This window comes from Heterodontus francisci, chromosome 3, assembly GCF_036365525.1.
Source record: "Heterodontus francisci isolate sHetFra1 chromosome 3, sHetFra1.hap1, whole genome shotgun sequence".
In the NCBI taxonomy this organism is placed as follows: domain Eukaryota; kingdom Metazoa; phylum Chordata; class Chondrichthyes; order Heterodontiformes; family Heterodontidae; genus Heterodontus; species Heterodontus francisci.
Genome location: NC_090373.1, coordinates 99,437,650 through 99,462,876, shown reverse-complemented (window position 1 = coordinate 99,462,876; position 25,227 = coordinate 99,437,650). Strand labels below are relative to the sequence as shown.

Genomic DNA, 25,227 nt, shown 5'->3' with positions numbered 1-25,227 from the left:
TCCTCTTGCCCTTAATATACTTATAAAACACCTTGGGATTTTCCTTTATCTTGTCCGCCAGTGTTTTTTCATGCCCCCTCTTCGCTCTCATCACTTTTTTTTTTAAAGTACCCCCCCCTACACTTTCTATACTCCTCTAGGACCTCCACTGTATTCAGCTCTCTGAATGTGTCATAAGCCTCCTTTGTTTCCCCCTTATCCAATCCTTTGACATACAGGGTTCCCTGGACTTGTTGGTCCTATCCTTCACGGGAACATGTTGGCCCTGAACTTTCACTATTTCCTCTTTGTACGACTCCCACAGGTCTGATGTAGACTTTCCTACAAGTAGCTGCTCCCAGTCCACTTTGGCCAGATCCTGTTTTATCATATTGAAATTGGCCTTCCCCCAATTCAGTTCCTTTATTTCCGGTCCATCTTTGCCCTTTTTCCAAAACTACCTTAAATCTTACAGAGTTATGGTCAGTATCCCCGAAATGCTCCCCCACTGACACTTCTACCACTTGTCCGGCTTCATTCCCCAAGTACCGCCCCTTCTCTTGTAGGGCTTTCTATGTGCTGGCTCAAAAAGCTCTCCTGCATGCACTTTAAGAATCCCGCCCCCTTTAAGCCTTTTGTACTAAGACTATCCCAGTTAATATTGGGCGAGTTGAAATCCCCTACTATTATTACCCTATTATTTTTACACCTCTCAGATTTGCCTACATATCTGCTCCTCTATCTCTCCCGGACTGTTTGGAGGCCTGTAGTGCACTCCCAGCAAAGTGATTGCCCCCTTTTTCTTTCTAAGTTCCACCCATATGACTTCTACTGATGTCAAAAGGAGGCGTGTCTTCGCTGAGACTACTCCTTGCTGCAGCTTACGACCAAGGTAGGGTCATATTTATTCATGCATTCAGAGACGGATGCCACAGCTTCGCATCTGACAGGAAGATCCTGGCCATAATGTTTCAATGAAGTCCCAGTGTCAGTTCTCCCACCCAATAATTTTAAATTACAAGGGGTCAGAGATTCTGCTTTGGAATCAATAGGAAAATTTGAGCCAAATTAGATTACAGTTCGCGTTTCCACTAAAATTAATTGGCATAATCATAAATGCAAAATCTTCCCTGAAGCAGTGCAACAGCCAGCGGGATAGAATATAATAGTTTCTTTTTATGTCTTCCTATTAAATTCCTTTATGTATTTAAAAGTGGTAACCTGGTATAGTTTTATTAGTACAGCTGAAAATGGGTTTATCAACAAAAATAAGCATTTAACAAGGGCGTCCAGTCCTTCACCTGAGTAGCTAGATTGAAAATCACATTTAAAAACCTGCACTGAACCATTTAAAAGTTTACTTGGTATACACTAGCCAATTTCTCAATAAATGAAATAGTTTTTGATCTGTGAAAACTTAAAATGTGCCTCTGCGCCGAAGAAAATCAACATAATTTGAAAAACCTTCCTGAACCAGCTCGATTGGCAGAAACTTGCAATTTCAACCTGCGGCACAGCACTTGCGGGCGGACACTGATCTGGGTGAACTGAATCTTGAACCAGCTTAAAAGATCGCAGAAAGCTCGACGCAAGCAATTTTTTTTGTGTATAACCCACTTAGGTTAAAATTCCCTAACCTTTTGTATTGGTTTGACTGATTTCTCCCAACCTGTGCTGATATTACTAGTGCAAACACACAGAAACTCTACCCCAAGGTCTCTCTTGGACAATACCGTGCTCAGAGCAGCACCATCTAATTCTAAAGCTGCTGTATAAAGGGTTATTCAAATATACTTAGTTGTGGCAAACCTAAAAAAGTCTCACTTATTTCCAATGACAGAAAGGTTTGTTAAAAAAAAATGTAAACACATTGTTCTATTCATTTTAATTAGTACCACTGAATAACCTGCACCCTCCCCTCCATCCTCTACTCACCCCAAGTGAAAAATCTCACCATTACTAAAGGCACAGCATGAAAATATGTATGGATTTTTATGGCAAATCAGATAGGGAACAAGGTGAAAAGTTAGCTTTAATATGTTGGTTATTAATTTTTCCAATACAGAAATATTTTCAACACAGATCTGTCAACGGATTTGGATTCAGCAACTTCCATCATACATGACGCTTTACTGCTTGTTTAATCCCTATACCTGACACGATCTCACATCATCTATACTAATTAGCAGGTACATCAGTTGAAGCTGAACAATTCACAACACTGCTGTCTCCTGGGATTAACTATGATGGCCCCACTGCTACACTATTAGAGACTAGGGTTAAATGAACATGACTAAAGGGCGCTTGGTATGCAGCTCATAATCTATCCAGCTGCAGCTGAGAACAGCTGGCAGATAAATGGCTGGCAGTGATAACTGAGCAAGGGTGGGAATAAATCATTAAGCATTCAGCAAAGCACAGACTGTAGGTCAAAGATTTGTAGCATTTGAACATGGAAGCATCAACAGGCACAGCAGGGGAGGAAGCAGAAAAAAAAGAGATTCAATCTGTGCCAAGAAAAATAACAATAGTCTCCATAGATTAAGAATTAATGCAAGAAAGACAAATACTTTGGAACTACACAGCAAAATTCTTGTAATGCCTACCATTCAGGATTACACATTTTTGAAGTCACACCAAAGGGAAGTAGCCAGCATACATTTTTCTTATGATTTTGAAATAGGCCGCAATAAAATTTAAGTCAGTTGCCAATATTGAGGATGTTTGAAATCAAATTATGTGCATTTTTTGCATTGCATTTACATGGTTCTATCTTAAAGTAACACCACAAATAATAGAAACTGCAATATTATCAGATTTCTTGTTATGTGGATGTAATTTATTATTGGGTCACAACCAGTCTATCCACAAAGTTCGGAAGAACTATATATATTATCTCAATATTTACAAAATGCAATTCAGAAGAAACTTCTTTACCCAGAGTGAGTAGGTTGTGGTACTCACAACCAAAACAACCTGCATTTATAGAATGCCTTCAATGTAGTAAAACATCCCAAGATGCTTCACAGGAGCATTATCAAACAAAATTTGACACCGAGCCACATAAAGTAGCGTTAGGACAAATCACCAAAAGCTTGGTCAAAGAAGTAGGTTTTAAGAAGCATCTTGAAGGAGAGAGAGAGAGAGAGAGAGAGAGAGACGGAGAGGTTGAGGGAGGGAATTCCAGAGCTTAAGGCTTCAATAGCTGAAGGCATAGCCAATGGCTTTTTAAAAATTCATTCATGTGATGTGGGCATCGCTGGCTAGGCCAGCATTAATTGCCCATCCCTAATTGCCCTCAAGAAGGTGGTGGTGAGCTGCCTTCAAGAACCGCTGCAGTCCATGTGGGGTAGGTACACCCACAGTGCTCTTAGAGAGTTCCAGGATTTCGATCCAACGACAGTGAAGCAACAGCGCTATAGTTCCAAGTCAGGATGGTGCGTGGCTTGGAAGGGAACTTGCAGGTGGTGGTGTTCCCATGCAACTGCTGCCCTGGTCTTTCGAGGTGGTAGAGGTCGTGGGTTTGGAAGGTGCTGTCTAAGGAGCCTTGGTGAGTTGCTGCAGTGCATCTTGTAGATGGTGTACACTGCTGCCACTGTGCGTTGGTGATGGAGGGAGTGAATGTTTGTGGATGGGGTACCAATCAAGTGGGCCGCTTTGTCCTGGATGGTGTCAAGCTTCTTGAGTGTAGCTGGAGCTGCATCCATCCAGGCAAGTGGAAAGTACTTGTGCCTTGTAGATGGTGGACAGGCTGAAGACTTGCATCTGTGATGCTGGGGACTTCAGGAGGAAGATGGATCATCCACTCGGCATTTCTGGCTGAAAATTGATGCAAATGCTTCAGTCTCATCTTTCACACTGATGTGCTGGGCTCCCCCATCATTGAGAATGGGGATATTTGTAGAGCCTCCTCCTCCTCCTCCTCCTGTTAGTTATTTAATTGTCATCACCATTCATGTCTGGATTTGGCAGGTTGCAGAACTTAGATATGATTCGTTGGTTGTGGGATTGATTCGCTCTATCGCATGCTGCTTATGCTGTTTGGCATGGAAGTAGCCCTGGGTTGTAGCTTCACCAGGTTGACACTTCATTTTGAGGTATGCCTGGTGCTGTTCTGGGCATGCCCTCCTGCACTCTTCACTGAACCAGGGTTGGTCCCCTGGCTTGATGGTAATGATAGAGTGGGAGATATGCTGGGCCATGAGGTTACAGATTATGGTTGAATACAATTCTGCTGATGATGGTCCACAGCACCTCATGGATGCCCAGTTTTGAGTTGCTAAATCTGTTCGAAATCTATCCCATTTAGCACAGTGGTAGTGCCACACAACACCAAGGAGGGTATCCTCAATGTGAAGACGGGACTTCGTCTCTACAAGGACTGTGCGGTGGTCACTCCTACCAATACTGTCATGGACAGATGTATCTGCAACAGGCAGATTGGTGAGGACGATGTCAAGTATGTTTTTCCCTCTTCTTTGTTCCGTCACCACCTGCTGCAGACCCAATCTAGCAGCTGTGTCCTTTAGGACTCGGCCAGCTCGGTCAGTCGTGGTGCTACCAAGAGATTCTTGGTGATGGACATTGAAGTCCCCCACCCAAAGTACATTCTGCACCCTTGCCACCCTCAGTGCTTCCTCCAAGTAGTGTTCAACATGGCGGAGTACTGATTCATCAGCTGAGGCGGGGGATGGCGGTAGGTAATAATCAGCAGGAGGTTTCCTTGCCCATATTTGACCTGATGCCATGAGACTTCATGGGGTCTGAAGTCGATGTTGAGGACTCCCAGGGCAACTCCCTCCCATCTATATACCACTGTGCTGCCACCTCTGCCGGGTCTGTCCTGCTGGTGGGACAGGACATACCCAGGGATAGTGATGAGTTTGGGACATTGTCTGTAAGGTATGATCCCGTGAGTATGACTATGTCAGGTTGTTGCTTGACAAGTCTGTGGGACAGCTCTCCCAACTTTGGCCCAAGCCCCCAGATGTTAGTAAGGAGATATCTGCAGTGTCGACAGGGCTGGGTTTGCTGTTGTCGCTTACGGTGCCGAGGTCGATGCCAGGTGGTCCATCAGGTTTCATTCCTGATTGACTTTGTGGTGGTTTTAATACAACTGTATGGCTTGTTGGGCCATTGCAGAGGGCATTGAAGAGTCAACCACATTGCTGTGGATCTGGAGTCATATGTAGACCAGACCAGGTAAGGACAGCAGATTACCCCCCCCCCCCACCACAAAAGGACATTAGTGAACCAAATGGGTTTTTACTATGGTTTCATAATCATTAGATTAGCTTTTTTTTTTTAATTCCAGAATTATTAATTGAATTCAAATTCCACCTTCTGCTGTGGTGGGATTCAAACCCATGACCCCATAGCAATACCCTGGGTCTCTGGGTTACTCGTCCAGTGACAATACCACTATGCCATCGCCAACCCATGTGGAGCAATTAAAATCGGGACGGTGCAAAAGGGCAGAATTAGAGGAATACAGATATGAGGATATAGGATTGAAGATTACAGGGATCGGGGGTGGCGAGGCCATGGAGGAATTTGAAAACAAGAACAATGTTAAAATAGAGAAGTTTGTCATGCAAGCCCCCACCTGCCAAGCATGAGGCATACATTTTTTCACCACATGAACATTAAAACTTAAAATTAATGCTGAGAAGAAAAGAGGGCCTATCACAAAGAATCCTCCCCCACAGGCAGAGAAAAAGAGAACCACCCATCCCCTGAAGGCAAAAGTCTTTGCATGACTCAGCAAAACACTGAAAGGGAGTTCAGGATAGACCCACCCACTACTAACTCTCACAAAAAAAAAAAATTACCTCAGCAGGAACAAAACCCTGGGCAGTGATGGCAATGGGCAAGCTGAGGAAAAGCTTCCCCAAGGAACCACATGGTTACTGGGATGCCAAAAAGGGAAATTAAAGCAAAACTTGCACCCAGAAAAGACAATTTTAATAGGCATTAAGATTGATGAATGACTGGAAATGAATGAGAGAAATGCATGATTTTTCTTTCTGTATCTCATATTTCTCTCAAACCTTGGAATGAAATGTATGGTTTTCTTCCAAATCGCATTTCATTCCCCTGGGTGCGGAGGTATCATGCGGGCCCCCACTTGCCAAGCATGAGGCACACATTATTTTGCCACATGAACATTAAAACATAAAATTGGTGCTGGGAAGCAAAGAGGGCCTATCACAAGGAATTGCCAGGCCCTCGCCGGAAAGACCTTTTTTGCATGCTAGCAGTGTTGGAACAAAGAACCCAGTCCTTGCTTCTCCAATACACAGAAGACCTGGTCAGATCAGTTTAGTCACATGACTAACTGGCTGTCTGAATTTGAACTTGCCACAGAGTGTTTGAAACTCAGAAATCTCTTTTTTCTTGGACTGAAAACACCTCTCTCCTGTCTGCTCCCATCTCTTTCTCACAGAACTGAAGACCCATTGAAGGCACATGAACCCCAAGAGAGAAAAGTCTCCTACAGTGAACAAGGTTTAAGAAGAATACTGGACCCCAACGAAAAGCCAGAGCTACCTACAATCAAGGACTACAGCAAGCTTGAAGCATAGATTGCCTCAAACTTTATACTTCATTTTTCTGTCTCCATTTGCTTGGGTGTATCAGGTATGCATGCCAACGTGGGTCATGGGGTGTACCCGTAGGCATTAACCGAATTACAGTTTAAGTTTAAGGTTTAAGAAATTTCATTTTTCTTCTTTAAACCTAAGAAAACCTGTTGTGCTCATTTCTTTGCTTTATAATTGGAAAGCGGTGAACAAGGATTCACCAAAGGGGGAGCTCAAAACACAGTGTTACAATAAGACCAGGTGAAGACAGTAAAAGACCCCCAGACACCTTTCTCACCTGGTCGTAACATGTTGCTTAACCAGGAACCGATGTAGGTCGGCAACCACATGGATGATGGGTGACAAGACGTAGTGCAAGTTAGCATACAGCAACAGAGTTTTGGATGAGCTTAAGTTGAGGGTTTCAGCGGTGGAGCTGCGGCAGGGCAGAATCGGGCAATATTAGGGAGGTGAATAGTTGAGGCAAATAGCATAGATAAAGGATCCTCAACTGGGGGTTCGCAAGAAGGTTTTAAGGGATGTCAAAAATAATCAGCAGAAACTTTTGTTTTATGCATCATCTCAATCTGTTGCCCTCCTGACCAAGAATTTTTGCTTAACTTATACTTCTGGGTTGGAACTGGCCAATTTGATTGTTCAGTTTATTCACTGCTTTGAATGAGCAATGCAAAGCTAATTAGTGCCGCAATTACAGGTACGGTCAGGTCAGAACAGGGTACATGTTGTCCTTCAGACACGGCAGGGCAAGTTGATCTTGTGCAGAGAAAGACACCAGAACTGGGCCAACAGGGAGTACGCTGAAGTTATCGCCAGTAGTATCAAAAAGATGGATTTCCTTAAGTCATTCGGTAAGGACGAGCAGCCAGTGAATAAGAAGTAAACAGCAGTAACAATAGATTCACCAAAGGAAAGCTTTCTCTGTACACCCACTCACTCCGATAGGTGCCAGTTAGGCTGGGGTTTAGAGCTTGGTTCAGGTCCATTCCTTTGTTGGTTTGTCAGACTTGAAAGTGGAAAAATAAAATTGCATCTAATTTCCAGTTATCAATTAAAGGAGGTGGGGACAATATACCATTAGATTTTAAATCACCTGTTTAATAAACAGACTTAACTTTAGAGATAGTTGTTATTTGAGATTAGAGATAGGTTTGCTCATTCAGAAATATAACTCAATATCACATGTATGGTGGGGTTATTTCACAGTCATGAAAGAACTTGTTGAATGCCCTAACACTGATCCATTATCGCAGGACACAGGAGACTCGTGGATTTAACACGGGAGCAAAACGGAAACAAAAAGGGTGAGAACACCTGGCTTAAATGTATTTAAGAGGAAGCCAGATGAGTACATGGGGAATAAATGAACAGAAAAATATGTTGATGGTGCTAGATGAAGGTGGGAGGAAGCTCCTGTACAGCAGAAGCACCAAATGGACCTGTTGAGCTGAATGACCGGTTTCTGTTCTGTAAATACTTTGTAACTTTGTAAAGCAGAGATCTCTTGCAATGTTTAACAGAATAATCCAACTCCTCAAATCTCTTGTCCCATGCTTACTCAATGTGCCTGGCGTCTCTGATGAATGACTGAACTCTTTATGAACCTTGTTATCAGGGAAATCAGATTTAAACTTCTTCCCAACTCAAGCCAGGCAGTTGGCAGCCATGGTGATATAACACAATAGTAAACTTTAGAAGCATACAAGGTTTGTATATCGGTTAACTTCCTTTTTTTCTAAAATAAAATGATAGCAAAGCTGAGACCAAAGAAAATAATTGCTTAATGTCAGTTAAAAAGGTACTGAAGCAAAGTATTCCAAGCCATCGGTTTAATGCAAAAGCCAGTTACAATATTAAAAAAAAGGATCATTTTTTAATTCTTATTTCTTGATTCAGCAACAGCAGCCCTCCCAATCCAGAATAAAGAGAGAAAAAAAAGAGTTTTGTCTCCATTACTTGCATTGGGTGGAATTTTATGCTCTCCCTCGTGGCAGATTTGGAGGCAGGGAGGGCATAAAATCGGGTGGGATTGTAAGAAATGGGATCTTCACTAATGATATTTCTCCAGAAGAATTCTATATTATTCTGAAACAATAGACATAATACGAAAAACCAGAAAAAAAAAATTTCCTCTCTCCAAGGGAGAGAGAAGCAGTTCCTAATGCCAGGGTCATCACTGGCATTCCTATCACATAAAATAGGGGGAGAGGAGTATGACATTCCCAAGGGAGTCGTATAGAAGCCAACAGACATTATAGACATTCCTAAGCTGATACGAGGAAGTCTTCTAGCGCCGTGTGTACCCTCTTATCTGTATAAGTGCTTAGTGAAAACTAACATTTGACCTCCAGTTTGAAGTAAACTGAAGTGATGGACAAGGGGGAGGTGACCACCCGATACCTCGGGTACCTGTCCTGTATTCATTGGTTAGAAGGGATCGAACAAGTGATTGACCGAGGGAGAACTACCGGCCCTAGAAATAAATTATTTAAACAGGCACTCGGGAGGGAAATAGTATTTATAGGACAGAAGGGGAGCTTCCCGAACCTCAGCTTTTCCGAGTTTTAAGCTTCGGCCTAACACCTTGGCTAGCTCGAGAAGACTGAGGACCACAAGGATCGAAGAGACCACCTACACCTCGCCTGCCTCATCCATCCGGGAGACTGCCAATACCGTTCTGCCCCACTGTGATCAGCATACCGGTTCAATCTGTTACTGGTCGTATGTTGTCCCTGTCTACTTAGCTTCGGCATCCTCATATTTAAACTGCTACTTAATGTAAATTATATTTAAATTGTTGCTTCATGACAAATTATTTTAAAATCACATTATGAGCTCGACCGCCTTCTTTGGGTATCTGTGACTCCCAAACCTAAATCTTACAGGATGGCGGCATGGGGGGGCGGGACCTCACCACCATCCTGCCTCCACAAACTTAGTCTGGGGCAGGAAGGCCTGTGAAGGGCCTTCCCGTCCCGCAGCCAATTGAGGCCTTTAACTGGGTAATTAATCCCCAATTAAGGGCCTCTTCCCACCGCAAATACCCGTGCACAGGAAGCAAGACTTAAAAACCATACGGGCTGCTTCTCAGCTCCTGGTGGCAGTGGGGGAGGGGCATCGGTCCCTCATTCAAAGGCACAGTCCCTGAATGAGGGACCCAGCATCGAGAAGGGGGGCCCCCAATGAGGGCCACACCCCTGCCCTTGCTGCCAATCCACCTTCCCCCGCGACCCCACCTGTGTGACCTACCTTAGCCTGATTCCAGCACTGCCCCTCGCTCTCTGGTCGCTGCAACTACAGCAGCAAACACCGTCTCCATGGTGGCACTGCAACTGCCAGCCTGTGATTGGCCAGCAACTCTGCAAGGCCGGGACTTCTGGCGACGGGGTCCTAAATCCTATGGAAGGCCCACCGCTGTCAGTTAAGTGTCTGATGGGCACTAAATTTAGCAGGCCTTCCTCCGCCACCAGTATAAAATTCCCACCCTATGTGTTAAAAAGGCCAGATAACCAATTTGACTGTCTTGGCCTGAACCACAGCTCCACTTCAGATGTTGAAATATTCGCCACCCATACAGGCGGGGAAAAGAGGAGCCCAATTTATATAAACTGAGCAATACAGGGGATGCACTAGTCAAGATTATTTTTTAAATATCCAAGCATACATATTTAATGCCCAAATCTTAAAGGATGAAAAGTATTAAACACTCTCAAGAATGCCTGCTCAGCTAAATAAAACCTGAGACATTTGGATACATGGAACATTATACTGCAGATTGAGCACATTCTACTGTGTTAAGTTACTGAAGCTGTGCCCCCTATGGAACCATTGCAGAAACTTAAATATAAATAGATTTACGAATGCGTAAAAAAGCAGACTGATGATCCAGTGAATGGTGCTGGCCAATTATGCAGCAGCACACATAAGATTGGGTAACGCAAGTAAAAAGCTTTAATCATTGTTACGACCAAGGCGGGAGTAATGCACTGTTAATTGAGTCTCACTACTCCACAGGTCACAGCAGATTAGTAAAGTTTCCCACCTACTGGAAATTAGCCAAATTAAACACCATTTATTCCCCAGAATAAAGCACACCAAACTAGGTTTCTTTAAACAACAAATTAACTATTTACTAATAAACCAATTTTAAACAATAATGAGATGAATCTATATGAAGAGATTTTATGACTTCTTATTCTTCCTAATCCTCATGCACACACATACATTCAAAAACCAATGGTTAACAGGTTTTAAAAAATTGGTTTTAAGTTAGAACTATTTCTTAGGAATAATAAATAATCGGATCGGTGAGGTGTCCCAGAATCGAATAGTCAGGTGCCACTCAAAGTATCTAGGTGAAATTAATGAATAGTCCGTAATGGGGAGGCAATCAAGGCAATGCGTCTGCAGCAAGTGTCTCACAGATCTCACAGCAAAGGGTGTTGCAACAGGTCTATTTGGATTTCTAAATAGCAGTCCAACAGTAGAAACTTTCTTGAGATTTCAGGAGCTTCCAAAAAATACAACAATGCAACAGGACTTGAGGTAGAGATTTTCCAGAAACTGGGGACTACCTTCAGCAATGCAGGGTTCCTATCAGCAAAGGAGCCTTTCTCCAAAGCAGTGATTCTCCACAGAGTGTTGCAACTCCTCTTCCTGGGTCTTTTCTCTTTCACTTCTTGCAGCAAACTGGTCTTTTGATTTCTTTCAGAAAGTTCTCTTTCTCTGGTCTCCAAAACAACTTCCAGCCAAAACCAGTCTTGTCTTGCAAAAGAGAAACTAAAAATTCCCAAGCAGCCAGTCATGAGTCATTTCTCTCTGCTGAGTGGCTAGGAAAAACAGATTGCCTTGCAATTGCCCCACCCAGTTCAGCATTCTCTGTTCCCAGAGAAATTCTTTTCTCAGTCCTAAAGGTACACACCACTTTCTTTTTTAAAAAAGCACCTGTAACATCATTTAAGAAACAGTTATGATGAAGGAAGTGAGAGACTATTTTGTGGATGGGTCAGCTAGGATGGCCTCCCTGTTCCCTAATGCATTCAAGATGGCTCATACTTTCACTGAAGAACTTCTTCCTCACATCAATTCTAAATTGGGCATTTGCTAGTTGAATTGTGTGTCATGGATCTGAATTAATGTACTAGATTTACCTTTTCCATGCAGTTTTGTATTTTGTAAACCTATACAAGGCCACTCTTTGTTACCTCTTTGGGTACTTAAAATGTGTTCGCAAATTACAGCAATAACATTGGCCAGAATTTTACGCCCCCCCACCCCCGGGAGCAGGCTCGAGGTGAGGCGTAAAATCGAAAGGGAGGTAGGGGGTGCCATTCTCGTTGCCGACCCACCCTCCCCCCCTAACATTTTACCAGCAGCATGGGAGGTAGAAAATGGCCCGCCCACCAGGCCAATTAAGGTCCTTAAGTGGACAATTACTTGCCAGTTAAGGGCATCCTCCTGCCACCACTGCTACAGTATCAGCAGTAGCTGGAAACTTCAGCACCTGAGGCGGCCTCCTTGCAGGCCCGGGGTGGGAGAGCCTCCTGAATGGGCACTCTATGCCCCACAGAAGGTCCCTCACCAGCAGCAGAAACCGCCCCCGATGGTGCACCTCCCCCCACCTTCCTGAATGACCTCCTCGCCACGACCTAGCCGATTGTCCCCAGTGAGGCCCAAAACCCCACTCACCTTTATGGAGACAGACATCCATGGTCCTCTTCTGGCTGGGTGCAGTCCCAGCAGTGGCTGCCACTCCAGTGGCACATTTGGGACTGAAAAGTTGCCAGCCCTCTGATCGGCTGGCAGTTCTTGGAGATGGGAATTGCTGCCTCAGAGGCACAGAAGCCCTGCCGAGGCTAATTAAGGGGCTGGGCCACGCACAATTGCTGCGCGGCTTCAAGGTCTGGCAGAAGTGGGCTCACCCCTGACTATTAAGCCGGTGGGCGGGGCCTCTGTGCCGCGAAAAATTCTATCTATTGTGTTCTAAAATGATAGAGCACAAGGAAAAGATGACAGTAACAAATGTTTTGACAAAAGTTTTTTGCCATTGGCTACAGCACATTTTATTTGTATTTAGAAACCCTCCCATTTTAACTAGAAGCTACGAACAGTTTTATTTCAATTCTTTATCTCACCTTTTCATCTGCAGTATCCCGAAAAGTGAGACCAAAATAATCCCTTTCCAACAGGTTGATTTGCTCACACACCTTGTCAAACAGTACCTGGCCCTTGGCACGTTTCTGAAAAACAAAATACATGGTCAAATTTAGATTTTAACCTTAACATGCAAAACAAATAACAAAAATTCAAAGTAATATTTGTCTCAATTTAAAAGGGACATCTTTACATCACTAGCAAAATGCGATTCAAAAATACTTGAACAGTCAAAGCCCCAGAAAATAATTTATTTTTAAATTATGCTGAACATTATGCTTGATAATTGGTGAAATTATACTTAAATTAATATTACCATTACTTAAACACCATTACAGAATAGAAAACTCACTTATTCCAACAAACTTCCAAATTTTTCAAAAAACATGTTTCTGCAATACTGGCCATCCATTCAAACCAAATTTCTGCTTCTTTCAATTTGCCACTTTTGCATATACTGACTCTAATCTCTTGTCTGGTTGTCCAACCAGATAATGGCTATGAAACGTCATCAACCTGAAACTCTTTCTCCACAGATACAGTCTGGCCTGCTGAGTATTTCCAGCATTTTCTATTTTATTACAGGTCCAATGACAACAGCACTTAAAATTACTTCTGAAATTTCCAACATTTTTGAACAAACTTTAAAATAATTTCATGATGAAGAATTTACCAGAAAAATTTAATTAAACTAAAAAGTACATTAAACAAGTAAGCATAATGCATGATCAGAAACTGCCATTCTGTGCTAAATAGAAAATTAAAAACAAAAGTAAAATACTGTGGATGCTGTAAATCTTTAATGAAAGCAGAAAATGCTAGAAACACTCAGCGGGTCAGTCAGTATCTATGGAGGGAGAAACAGAGCACACATTTCAGGTCAATGACATTTCATCAGAACTGGCAGATGTTAGAGATGAACAGCCTTTAAGCAAATACTGAGCCAGGAAAAGAAGAGTGAAAAAGCAAAGGATGAAGGTCTGTGATGGTGTCGACAGCAGGAGAGTTGAAGTGACAAAAAGGATGATGGTGCATGACAAAAGGTGGTATAAATCTGTAACCATTTACACCTCCTCTGGACCCATCTTTTGTTCCATTGTTTGTCCTATCACCTTCTTCTGCCTTACATCATCATCCCTTTGGTCGTTTAATATCTCCTAGCCTCCACTTTATCCCTTTTGTTCTTTCCTTGGTTTAAAATTTGCTCAAAAGCTGTTTATTTCTAGCATCTTTCAGTTCTGATGAAATATCATTGACCTGAAATATTAACTTTGTTTCTCTCTCTACAGATGCTGCCTGCCCTGCTGCATATTTCCAGCATTTTCTGTTTTTATTAGAAACTCAAAGTTTCTCATAGATTGTAAAGGCACAGAATAATTATGCAGATCTTCAAATTGCTATGAATATTTTAATCCTAAACCTAATCTTAATAATCAAAATTATACCAAATGATACAAATGGTTACAGGGCTTTTTTTTAAATAACGTATTCTCGAATTTTCGTGTTGAAGGTATGAATGGCAATGTTAGAAAAAGCAGCAGTGCACACTTCAGCAGCTTATTACTGGGTTTGTGTCAGTCAGGTATGACGTGGCCAACTGAAGATTAAAGCTCTGTTTCCCTCCTTCCCTTTTATTCTAGCCTAAATACCCATTATACATTAACTTTTTTTTTAAGTAACCAACTTATCCTGCTACCAAATCTTCAAATCTTGCATACTAAACACCCCTCCAGATTCTTCTTCCCCATCACTTTCCTCTGGCCCCATTCCCCCTTCACCGTGTTTTCACTATCCCCTCTGACCCCGAACAATGAGTCCTCAGCAAAGGACTCGGCTTCACCCACTTACGCTCCCACCTCATTGAATTTCTAACTCAGCGTGATCCATCACCTTTGCCTCTACACCCAGGAGTCTTCCCCCGCACAGTGGGCCCTTCCTCCAGTCTTCAAAATTTTCAATCCACTTGGATCACTCTCTTTATCTCCTCTTAATGTTCTCCATCTTTTCACTGGGAACTGCCTGCATGGCATCAGCCATCGCAATTTTTCTACTCCACTGACTCAGTCTAACCCAACTCCCTCTGAACTTGCAGCACTCCGTTCTCGAAAATGCAACCTAAACATTGTCATTAAATCTGCAGACAAAGGTGGCCCTGCTGTTGCTTACTGAATTAACCTCTACCTCTGACACCTCACTACATCTAGCCCTGGACCACAACCCCACCACAGAATGTTTTCCACACTGTCACTGACTGCATCTTCAGCCTGGGGGCCTTCCACTATTTCCTTGAACAAAGGCCCAACTAGTCCCCATGTGCCATCCTCCTCAGCCTGGCTGAACATGTTCACGTTGATTATGAAAGCTGCAGATGCTGGAAATCTGAAATAGAAACAGAAAATGTTGGAAATACTCAGCGGTTCTGGCAGCATCTGTGGAGAGAGCAACAGAGTCAACGCTTCAGGAAGGATCATCAACCCTTTCGATTCACTGACAACTGTATCGGTGACATTTCCTACTCTCGCTGCAAACTGGAGAATTGACTAAATGGGTCACCATTGACTAGAAACTGAACTGGAGTAGTCATATAAATACAGCTGCAGCTCCAACAACATTCAAGAAGCTCGACACCATCCAAGATAAAGCAGCCCTCTTGATTGGCACCCCATCCACAAAAATTCACTCCCTCCACCACTGACGCACAGTGGCAGCAGTGTATACCATCTACAAGATGCACTGCAGCAACACACCAAGGCTCCTTAGACAGCACCTTCCAAACCCACAACCTCTACCAACTCGAAGGACAAGGGCAGCAGATGCATGACAACACCGCCATCTGCAAGTTCCCTTCCAAGCCACACACCATCCTGACTTGGAACAATATTGCCGTTCCTTCACTGTCGCTGGGTGAAAATCCTGGTACTCCATTCCTGACAGCACTGTGGGTATACCTACCCCACATGGACTGCAGCAGTTCAAGAAGGCAGCTCACCACCACCATCTCAAGGGCAATTAGGGATGGGCAATAAATGCTAACCTAGCCAGCCATGCCCACATACCATGAATGAATAAAAAACAAGATTCACCTCATGACTCCCCCAAAGCCTTTACACTATCTACAAGGAACAAGCCAGGAGTGTTATGGAATACTCTTCATTTGCCTGGATGAGTGTATCTCCATCAACAGCGAAGTAGTTCAATACCATCCAGACCAAAGTAATGTGCTTGATTTGCATTGCTTTCACTACCTTAAACACCACCGCTGAAGTGTGTATAATCCACAAGATGCACTGAAGCAACTCACCAAGGCGTCTTCCACTTCAACTTCCAAAGCCGGGACCTCTTAGAAGAACAAGGGCAGCCAGTGCATGAGAACATCACCAGCCCCAAGTCACGTATCATCCTGACTTGGAAATAAATCGTAGTTCCTTCCTCGTCACTGTGTCAAAATCCTGAAAATTCCTGCCCAACAGCTCTTTGCGAGTACCCTTATCACATGGACTGTAAGCAGTTCAAGAAGGCAGATCACCGCAAGCCCAATTATGATTGGCAATAAATGCTGGCGTCGCCAGCGATACCTACATAAGAAATGGGAGGAGTAGGCCATTTGGCCCCTCGAGGCTGCTCTGCCATTCAATAACATGGCTGATCTGATGTGTGGCCTCAACTCCACTTTCCTACCTGCCCCCCATAACCTTCGACTCCCTAGTAGATCAAAGATCTAACTTAGCCTTGACTGTATTCAATGACGCAGCCTCCACTGCTCTCTGGGGTAGAAAATTCCAAAGATTAACGACCCTCTGAGAAAGAAATTCCTCGTCTATCCATCTTAAATGGGAGACCCCTAATTCTAAAACTGTGCCCCCTAGTTCTAGATTCCCCCACCGGGGGGGGCAGGGAGAACATCCTCTCAGCATTTACCCTCTCAAGCCCCTCAGAATCATATATGTTCCAATAAGATCACCTCTCATTCTTCGAAACTCTAATGAGTTATAGGCCCAATCTGCTCAACAGTTCCTCGTAAGACAACTCCTTCATCCCAGAATCAACCTAGTGAACCTTCTCTGAACTGCTTCCAATGCAAGTATATCTCCCCTTAAGTAAGGAGACCAAAACTGTGCGTAGTACTCTAGGTGTTGTCTCAACAACACCCTGTACAGTTATAGCAAGACTTTCCTCCTTTTATACGCCATCCCCCTTGCAATAAAGGCCAACATTCCATTTGCCTTCTTAAATAAAAGCAAAACACTGCAGATGCTGGAAATCTGACCTTTCATCAGAACTGACAAAGGTTAGCAATGTATTAGGTTTTAAGTAAATAAAGCGGGAGTGGGGCAAAAGATAACAAAAGGGAAGGTGTTGATAGGACAGAGAGTCACAGAGAATAACTGACAAGAAGGTCATGGAGCAAAGACAAAGGGCATGTTAATGGTGTGGTGAAAGACAAAGCGTTAATGCAAAGAGGGTATTAAATGACAGAATAATGAACAGCCCTGGCCCAAAGCACAAACATGAAAAAAAAGAGTGGGCAGGCACATGGTAAAAAAAATGAATGATGAAACAAACTAAAATAAAAGAAGATAAAAGAAAACAGTCATGCTCTGAAATTATTGAACTCAATGTTCAGTCCGGTAGGCTTTAGCATGCCTAATCAGTAAATGAGATGCTGTTCCTAGAGCTTGCATTGATGCTCACTGGAACACTGCAGCAAGCCAAGGACAGAGATGTGGGCATGAGAGCAGGGGGTGGGGGGGTTGAAATGGCAAGCGACAGGAAGCTCGGGGGTCATGTTTTTGGACTGAGCGAAGGTGTTCTGCAAAGGGGTCATCCAATCTGCGTTTGGTCTCCGCAATGTAGAGCAGACCGCATTGTGAACGGCGAATACAGTATGCAAAATTGAAAGAAGTACAAGTAAATTACTGCTTCACCTGAAAGAAGTGTTTGGGGCCTTCGATGGTGAGGAGAGAGGAGGTAAAAGGGCAGGTATTACACCTCCTGCAATTGCATGCAGGTGTGAAGAAGTGACCCCGCCCCGCCTGTAAGGACTCCATTTCATTCTCCCAGTTTCTCCGTCTCCGGCGCATCTGCCGTGATGATGCAACCTTCCACAACAGCGCTTCTGATAGGTCTTCCTTTTTCCTCAACCGAGGATTACCCCCCACTGTTGTTGACAGGGCCCTCAACCGTGTCTGGCCCATTTCCCGCACCTCTGCCCTCACCCCTTCCCCTCCCTCCCAGAACCGCGACAGGGTTCCCCTTGTCCTCGTTTTCCACCTCACCAGCCTCCACATCCAAAGGATCATCCTCCACCATTTCCACCACATCCAGCGTGATGCCACTACTAAAAGCATCTTCCCCTCCCCTCCAGTTAGCATTCTGAAGGGATCGTTCCCTCCGCGATACCCTGGTCTACTCCTCCATTACCCGACACCTCATCCCCTTCCCAAGGCACCTTCCTATGCAATCGCAGGCGGTGTAATACCTGCTCTTTTACCTCCACCCTCCTCACTATCCAAGGTCCCAAACACTCCTTTCAGGTGAAGCAGTGATTTACTTGCACTTCTTTCAATTTAGCGTACTGTATTTGTTGCTCACAATGTGGTCTCCTCTACATTGGGGAGACCAAATGCAAATTGGGTGACCGCTTTGTGGAACTTTTTTAAAAAATGTTTTCAGCTTTTTATTTTTCAGTTTTATTTTAGCTTGTTTCATCATTTATTTTTTTAACCATGTACCTGCCCACTTTTATTTTTCATGTTTGCGCTTTTGGCCAGGGCTGTTCATTATTCAGTCATTTAACACCCTCTCTGCACTATCTCTTCGTCTTTCACCACACCATTAACAAACCCTTTGCCTTTGCTCCATGACCTTCTTGTTAGTTATTCTGTGACCCTCTGTCCTATCAACACCTTCCCTTTTGCTATCTTTTGCCCCACCCCCGCTTTAGTTGCTTAAAACCTATTACATTTCTAACCTTTGCCAGTTCTGATAAAAGGTCACTGACCTGAAACATTAACTCTGCTTCTCTCTCTACAGATGCTGCCAGACCTGCTGAGTGTTTCCAGCATTTTTTGTTCTCTAAATTCTCAGCTACCTTTAACTTAGAGGAGAAAACATGTTATTTGCACAAGGTTTTCTGGCCCTACTTTTTGAAATTAACTCCAAAAGATCTTCACACCCAAACTTAAACACACAAAGGACCATTATCCAATTCAGCATAATTATTCAACATCAATAAGCAACTACTCCCACTAAATTACAAGCCATTATTAATCTAGGATTCAAATATAAAATGAATGCATCGCCTTTGTTGAAGGTATAGACTGGTATGCTGCTCCAAACTTGTTTACGTCCTTTAATTGCACAGATTTAATTTCAACGGACATATTACGCAGCCTAGTTCATGCTTTAATTCCAAGAAACCAACATCACGGCCCATTAATATAAACAAAGAACTGCACAAGTATACAGGCTATATAGTGTTCTGCTAAAGAATACAAGTCTTGTATAACCTTATTAGTTAAAATGAAGCAGTTATGATGTAATTTGCTAACATTTCCAAACAAAAATATGTCGCTGGGATTTTCTCAAATGCTGCCATCCAGCTGGATGAATCTGTCACAAATCCCAGTAGATGTTTAGTATCTTAACCACAGGAACTAAATTTAGCTATTAATATGCATTTAATACCTCTGTTAAATGTTTTTCATTGCACGATTAATTCTTTCTAACTATGTTAACAACTTTACAATTACTGATACATCTAAGTGTTGCAACTCCCTTCCGAACAGCACTGCTGGTGTACCTACAACCCAAGGACTGCAGCAGTTCAAGAAGGCAGCTCTCCACCACCTTCTCAAGGGCAATTAGGGATGGGCAATAAATGCTGGTCTTCCCAGCAACACCCACATCCCATGAACGAATATTTAAAAAAACTAAGATTAGTATCTATGCCATCTGTTTTATTGAGAACTCATCAATAGTACATATATCTTCTGCAGGCATATTGTAATAGGACCTTTAAATGTTAAGCCCACAATAGCTGCTAGTTAACAGTAAGAGTAATCTCTGCGATTGAAAAATCTAGGCACCGAGTCCCCAAAAATTGTTCCAAACGCTCTGACTTTTCTCTTCATCTATCTTTTTTCTCCCAAGTGAAACTTCTAATGTGCAAAAGGAGTGTTTAAACACAACTAGAACGTTCAAGTTAAATATTTCACATGATTACATTTGCTCACTGCATAGGCTTTTAATATCATCGTGGAAGATTTTAGTTAAAGGTCTCAGTCTTTCTAAAAAGTATAATTTATACTTGATAGCTAAAGCAATGCTTTCCAGCATCTGCAGTATTTTACTTTTATTTTAGTGTTTAATTCACTGCCACTTCTCTCCAGGAATGCCGACCTTGAAGAAGTTCGACTCTTCTCTCAAATGGGATTTCTGTTGGTCTCTATTACCTTGTTCACCTTCATTGCTTTCTATTTCCCTCCTGGTGTTTGATAAGGTGTCCACTCGTGAAAGGATCGAGAACAAGAGCGCACAGATTTAACGCATTTGGTAAGAGAAGCAAAAGTGACATGAGGAAAAACCTTTTCACGCTGCAAGTGGTTAAGGTTTGGAATGCGCTGCCTGAAAAAGTGGTGAAGGCAGGTTCAATTGAAGCATTCAAAAGGGAACTAGACAGTTATATGAAAAGGAAGAATGGGTAGGGTTATGGGACTGAGGGAATTGCTCTTTCAGAGAGCTGGTCAGACACGATGGGCCGAATGGCCTCCTTCTGCGCTGTAACAATTCTGTGATTCTGTTCTCTTCCCCCCACAACCTCCCTTCAATTGCTTAAAACCTAATTCTTTTCTAACCTTTTCCAGTTCTGATCAATGGTCAGAGACCTGCTTCTCTCTTGACAGATGCTGCCTGACCTGCTGAGTATTTCCAGCACTTTATTTTTACTGCAGCTCTCACACTGTTTATTCTGTAGCCAAGGGGGCGAGAACGAGTGCAAAGGAGAGATAGAGCAAGAATGCACGTAAGGGAAGGGAGTTAGTGGTAAGGTAACAGCTGAAAATTATTGCTTCAATCTTCAGACATTGAAGAAAATTTTGTCTTATCTTAACACAGGTCGTCATTGGACCAAGGGAATTGGAGGAGTAGAACTGGGTGTACAAGATGCAAATGACCTCAATGCATACAGATAATGTTATTTAGGGTCATTGTGTTGATGAACAAGATGAAGGAGCCAAGAATGAATCTTTGATGAATAGAGGGGTGACAGTGTGAAACCAGGAAAGGAAGCAATTGCTGATGATGCACTGGCTGATTTTGGAGTGGGAGTAGACCAATGCGAGAGCAGTCCTGTGGAGGAGAGAAGATGGAGGCAGATCCCCTGGTCGACCATATTAAATCTGCAGAGAATTCATGGCGGACAGTTAAGCATAATGCACTGCAGTGACACAGAATGTCATTTGTGTATTTGGCCTGGAGTGGTAACTGGATTGAACATGTTTTATGAGGGAGCAAAGACTCAAGGATGCAAATGGTACAGTATAAAGGACAAATAACATGCAATACTAAGAATGGTGGAATGTGCATGAAAACCCATTGATCCCCATCACTGTTAGCTCTTGATTTTAGCTATGTCATTGTCCTATATATTTTCATTAATATTTAATGCCAGTGCAAGCTCATTTATGTTAAATAGGAAAATGCCTGCATTAAACCAACACTGATCAGAAAATCTAGTCTATGGCGTCCTAAAGCAAAAATGTGTGCGAAACCCACACAGGAGGCTGAATTTTGCTTCCGTGCCACCAGGAGTAGCGGCGGGCAAAAAAAATGGCGGCCCGCACGCATGGGCTGCACACCGCCGTGACCTTCAGCCCAGCAGCTCATTATAATATGCAGAGCAGATGTCTCCCACCCCCCCCCCCACCCCCAAATCACGTGTCAGGGACGGTCTCGGCGACGCCATCAACCGCGTCGCCTGTTTCTGCGCGGATGCTGCTGTCATTTTTAAAGGGCTGCCAGGCCTGCATTGACAGATCAAAGCTGACCTCGTCCCTCCCCCACACTGCAACAAAAATTAAAGTTAAACTAACCCCCCAACTACAGCAGTAAAGCCCAGATTACCCTTTTTCCATATTAACTGACCTAAGTGCACAGTTGACTCCTCCACCATCCACCCCGTTTCACTGACAATGCAGAGATCCCCCCTTCCCCGCCTTGGTGGCGCCTGCTTTCCCTGGACAGGAAAGTGAAGGCACAGGGATGGCACGTGTCGCTCAGAAGATCCGGAACTGCTGGTAAGATCACTCCGCCTTCCATTTGAATGTATTTAAGTAGCTGATTTGAATATTGAAATCCAGTTCCTGCCATACAGCGGCGGATGTGCCGTCACAGAGATTCCGTACTGCCAAGAAGATCGGGCCCAGCGTTGGGCTCTGTGGCGGGCCACTGCGATCTTCCAGCATCCCTGCAACAGAGCCCAACGTCGGGAGCTCAACAAAATCCAGCCCCAGAGTTTATGTTTACAAAATGATCTACAATTTAAGACAGTGTGTATGTTTTACTAAAGGCAGAAATTCGAACTGTCTAAGTACCCAAGCTACGTCATAATGGTGATCTGGTACAAGGAGTTTTTGCTTCAATGAGCCTTTGAGTAAAATCACTGGAAGTTTAACTATTTGAACATGATGAAAGTCTATTTGTTCCATGTCCACTTACACTGCACGAGGTAAATATTGTCATGAGTTCTGATCAAAATATTTCACATTCTAGGATAACTTGGAAGTGAACAAATTAAATACCTCGTGATGTGGAGTATGTGCTCCACACTGATGACCAAATCTTATAACATTCAACAAGTGCATATGCTGTCAGTAATAATCACAATTTTAAAATGACAGTAAACAAAGTAGTTAACTAAAATTCTCCTTACCTCAATTTCATAGGTGGACTCTGAACCATCCAACATAAGTACCTTGCACTGCACAATTTTAATCTTTTTGGGAATTTTCAGAGGGGATTTTTTGCTTGTGTCTTCATCTTTATGAAGCTCTCCACCACCTTTGTTACTTCCCTCCTTTTTCTCTTCTGTTATTGCCTCTTCATTATTCACATCTGCATCCTTTTCCAAAGATTCTACAATCTTTTCCTCTTCTATAACTGGCTGCAAAAGCGGATTTAAGTTTAATATATTTCAATGGACTGCAAAGTGTGATTCATCATCTGAGCCAGTTAATTCATAAGTATACATTTATTTGGAGTCGATATTACATGTTTCAAAACCAAAATATTCATGATTTTTCCTATTCCTGTGATTATACTGAGTTCACCAGCTCCATTCTGCAAGTCTAACTAGCAACAGCAGAGACGATCAAAGTAGCGTTAACCAGAAAATTAGCAATTGGCATTGATTTTAATGGTGATTCAGAGTAATTGGCTCTATGACCATGTGCCATTAGATGCACTATTTACAATGGAACAAGCCTCTAGGAAATTCTGGGTCACTGCCTCACTGACTGTAAGCAATGTCACTCAAATCCACCACCTTACAAAAGACCATAACCCTCAGAACTCCTGTGTGTAATGCCACAGGTCAGGTACATAACACGTTAAAAGTCTCATCTATCAAATTATTCCTGTTCATCACACTTGTTCCTGCAAAGTCAATATCCCAAATCTGTTGCTCAAACTTATGCTACAGGCAAGCTTTTGTTTATTTTCAATACCTGCTTAATTCAGGTGAGTTTCCAATTTGTTTCTTTTATTTTCCAAGTTGCCAGTTTTATTTAAAATTAATTTAAAATGTATTCACCTGGCCCTGCCTTCATGCCACCTGGTTCCACTTCACTAGGCCTGTGTCTCTGAAGGGTTTCACTGCTAGAACCTCTGGCCATCACCAACCCAACCTTAGCACTACCCCTTCACCCCTGTTCATGCATCCAGCCTCTACCCCTTTCATATCTCTGATCATTCTTCCACTCACCTTTGCCTACCTGCCCCCTTCTCATCCCCTCACCCACCCTACCTCATTCCCAGCTGGCCACCCGCTGCCAGGGGTTGGCAACGGGTCCGCACACAGACACCAAAAAAATTTTGGTGAAAAAAACAGTGGGTAAGCAAACTGAACAAACTAAAATGAAATAAAATAAACAAAACAAAATTAAAAGGAAAATGAAAAACATAACTAAAAATAAAAGTAAAATGGAGGGCCCATCATGTTCTGAAATTATTGAACTCAATGTTCAGTCCGGCAGACTGTAGTGTGCCTAATCGGTAAATGAGTTGCTGTTGCTCAAGCTTGCATTGATGTTCACTGGAACACTACAGCAATCCCAGGACAGAGATGTGAGCATGGGAGCAGGGGGGGGGGGGGGAGGGGAGGGGGGGGAAAGTGTTGAAATGGCAAGCAACCGAAAGCTCGGGGTTCTGCTTGCGGACTGAGCGGAGGTGTTCTGCAAAGCGATCACCCAGTCTGCGTTTGGTCTCCCCAGTGTAGAGGAGACCACATTGTGAGCAGCGAATACAGTATACTACATTGAAAGAAGTACAAGTAAATCGCTGCTTCACCTGAAAGGAGTGTTTGGGGCCTGGGATAGTGAGGAGAGAGGAGGTAAATGGGCAGGTATTACACCTCCTGCGATTGCAGGGGAAGGTGCTGTGGGAAGGGGATGAGGTGGTGGGGGTAATGGAGGAGTGAACCAGGGTGTCACGGAGGGAACGATCCCTTCGGAATGCTGACAGGGAAAGGGAGGGGAAAGATGCAGTTGGTAGTGGCATCACGCTGGAGGTGGTGGAAATGGCGGAGGATGGTCCTTTGGATATGGAGGCTGATGGGGTGGAAAGTGAGGACAGGGGGAACCCTGTCACGGTTCTGGGAGGGAGGGGAAGGGATGAGGGTACAGGTGCAGGAAATGGGCCGGACACGGTTGAGGGCCCTGTCAACCACAGTGGGGGGTGGGGGGGGGGGGGGGTGGAATCCTCGGTTGAGGAAAAAAGGAAGACATCAGAAGACACAGGAGGCAGCTGTGCCTGCCCATGAAGCTCCATGACGAAAGCAACAGCAACCGGTCAAGCCAAGAAGGGCCCGCCTGCGTCAGAGAGTGTACCAGACTCAAATCAGCTACTTCCAAGTGTCTGAGTTGTATTGTCAGCACAGACTATGACTCTCCAAGGAGGACGTCACTGACTTATGCACCCTGCTGCAGGACGAGTTGCGACCTATGGGATTTGGGGGTTACCCAATGCCAGTGGCACTAAACTTTAACATGCCTGGATCAGTCCAAGGATCTACATATGTGGGGTCTCCCAGACAGCAGCCCACTGCTGCATCAAGGAGGTGCCCAATGCCCTGTTTAAGAGGGCCAGTGACTATGCACACCACCAGACAGACCTTGACATTCAGTCCAAAAAGATAATTGGAATCGGAGCCATTGCTGGATTCCCCCAGGTGCAAGATGTGATAGATTGCATGCATGTGGTCATCAAGGCTTCACTGGAT

At 43.6% G+C, this 25,227-nt stretch overlaps 1 protein-coding gene across 8 annotated transcripts in view; it reads right to left on the bottom strand.

Moving 5' to 3' along the window:
* The window catches only part of epb41l2 (erythrocyte membrane protein band 4.1 like 2), a 124,317-nt gene extending 101,518 nt beyond the window's left edge, over nt 1–22,799 (bottom strand). For all 8 annotated transcript variants that reach the window (XM_068025086.1, XM_068025079.1, XM_068025111.1 and 5 more), the window contains exons 1-2: nt 22,663–22,799; nt 12,713–12,817 (exon numbers count right to left, since the gene is read on the bottom strand). In XM_068025086.1, coding sequence (XP_067881187.1) covers nt 12,713–12,817; nt 22,663–22,698 — 141 coding nt within the window. In that variant the 5' untranslated portion in view covers nt 22,699–22,799. The remainder of the gene's footprint in view (nt 1–12,712; nt 12,818–22,662) is intronic.
* Between the last annotated feature and the right edge of the window lie 2,428 nt (nt 22,800–25,227).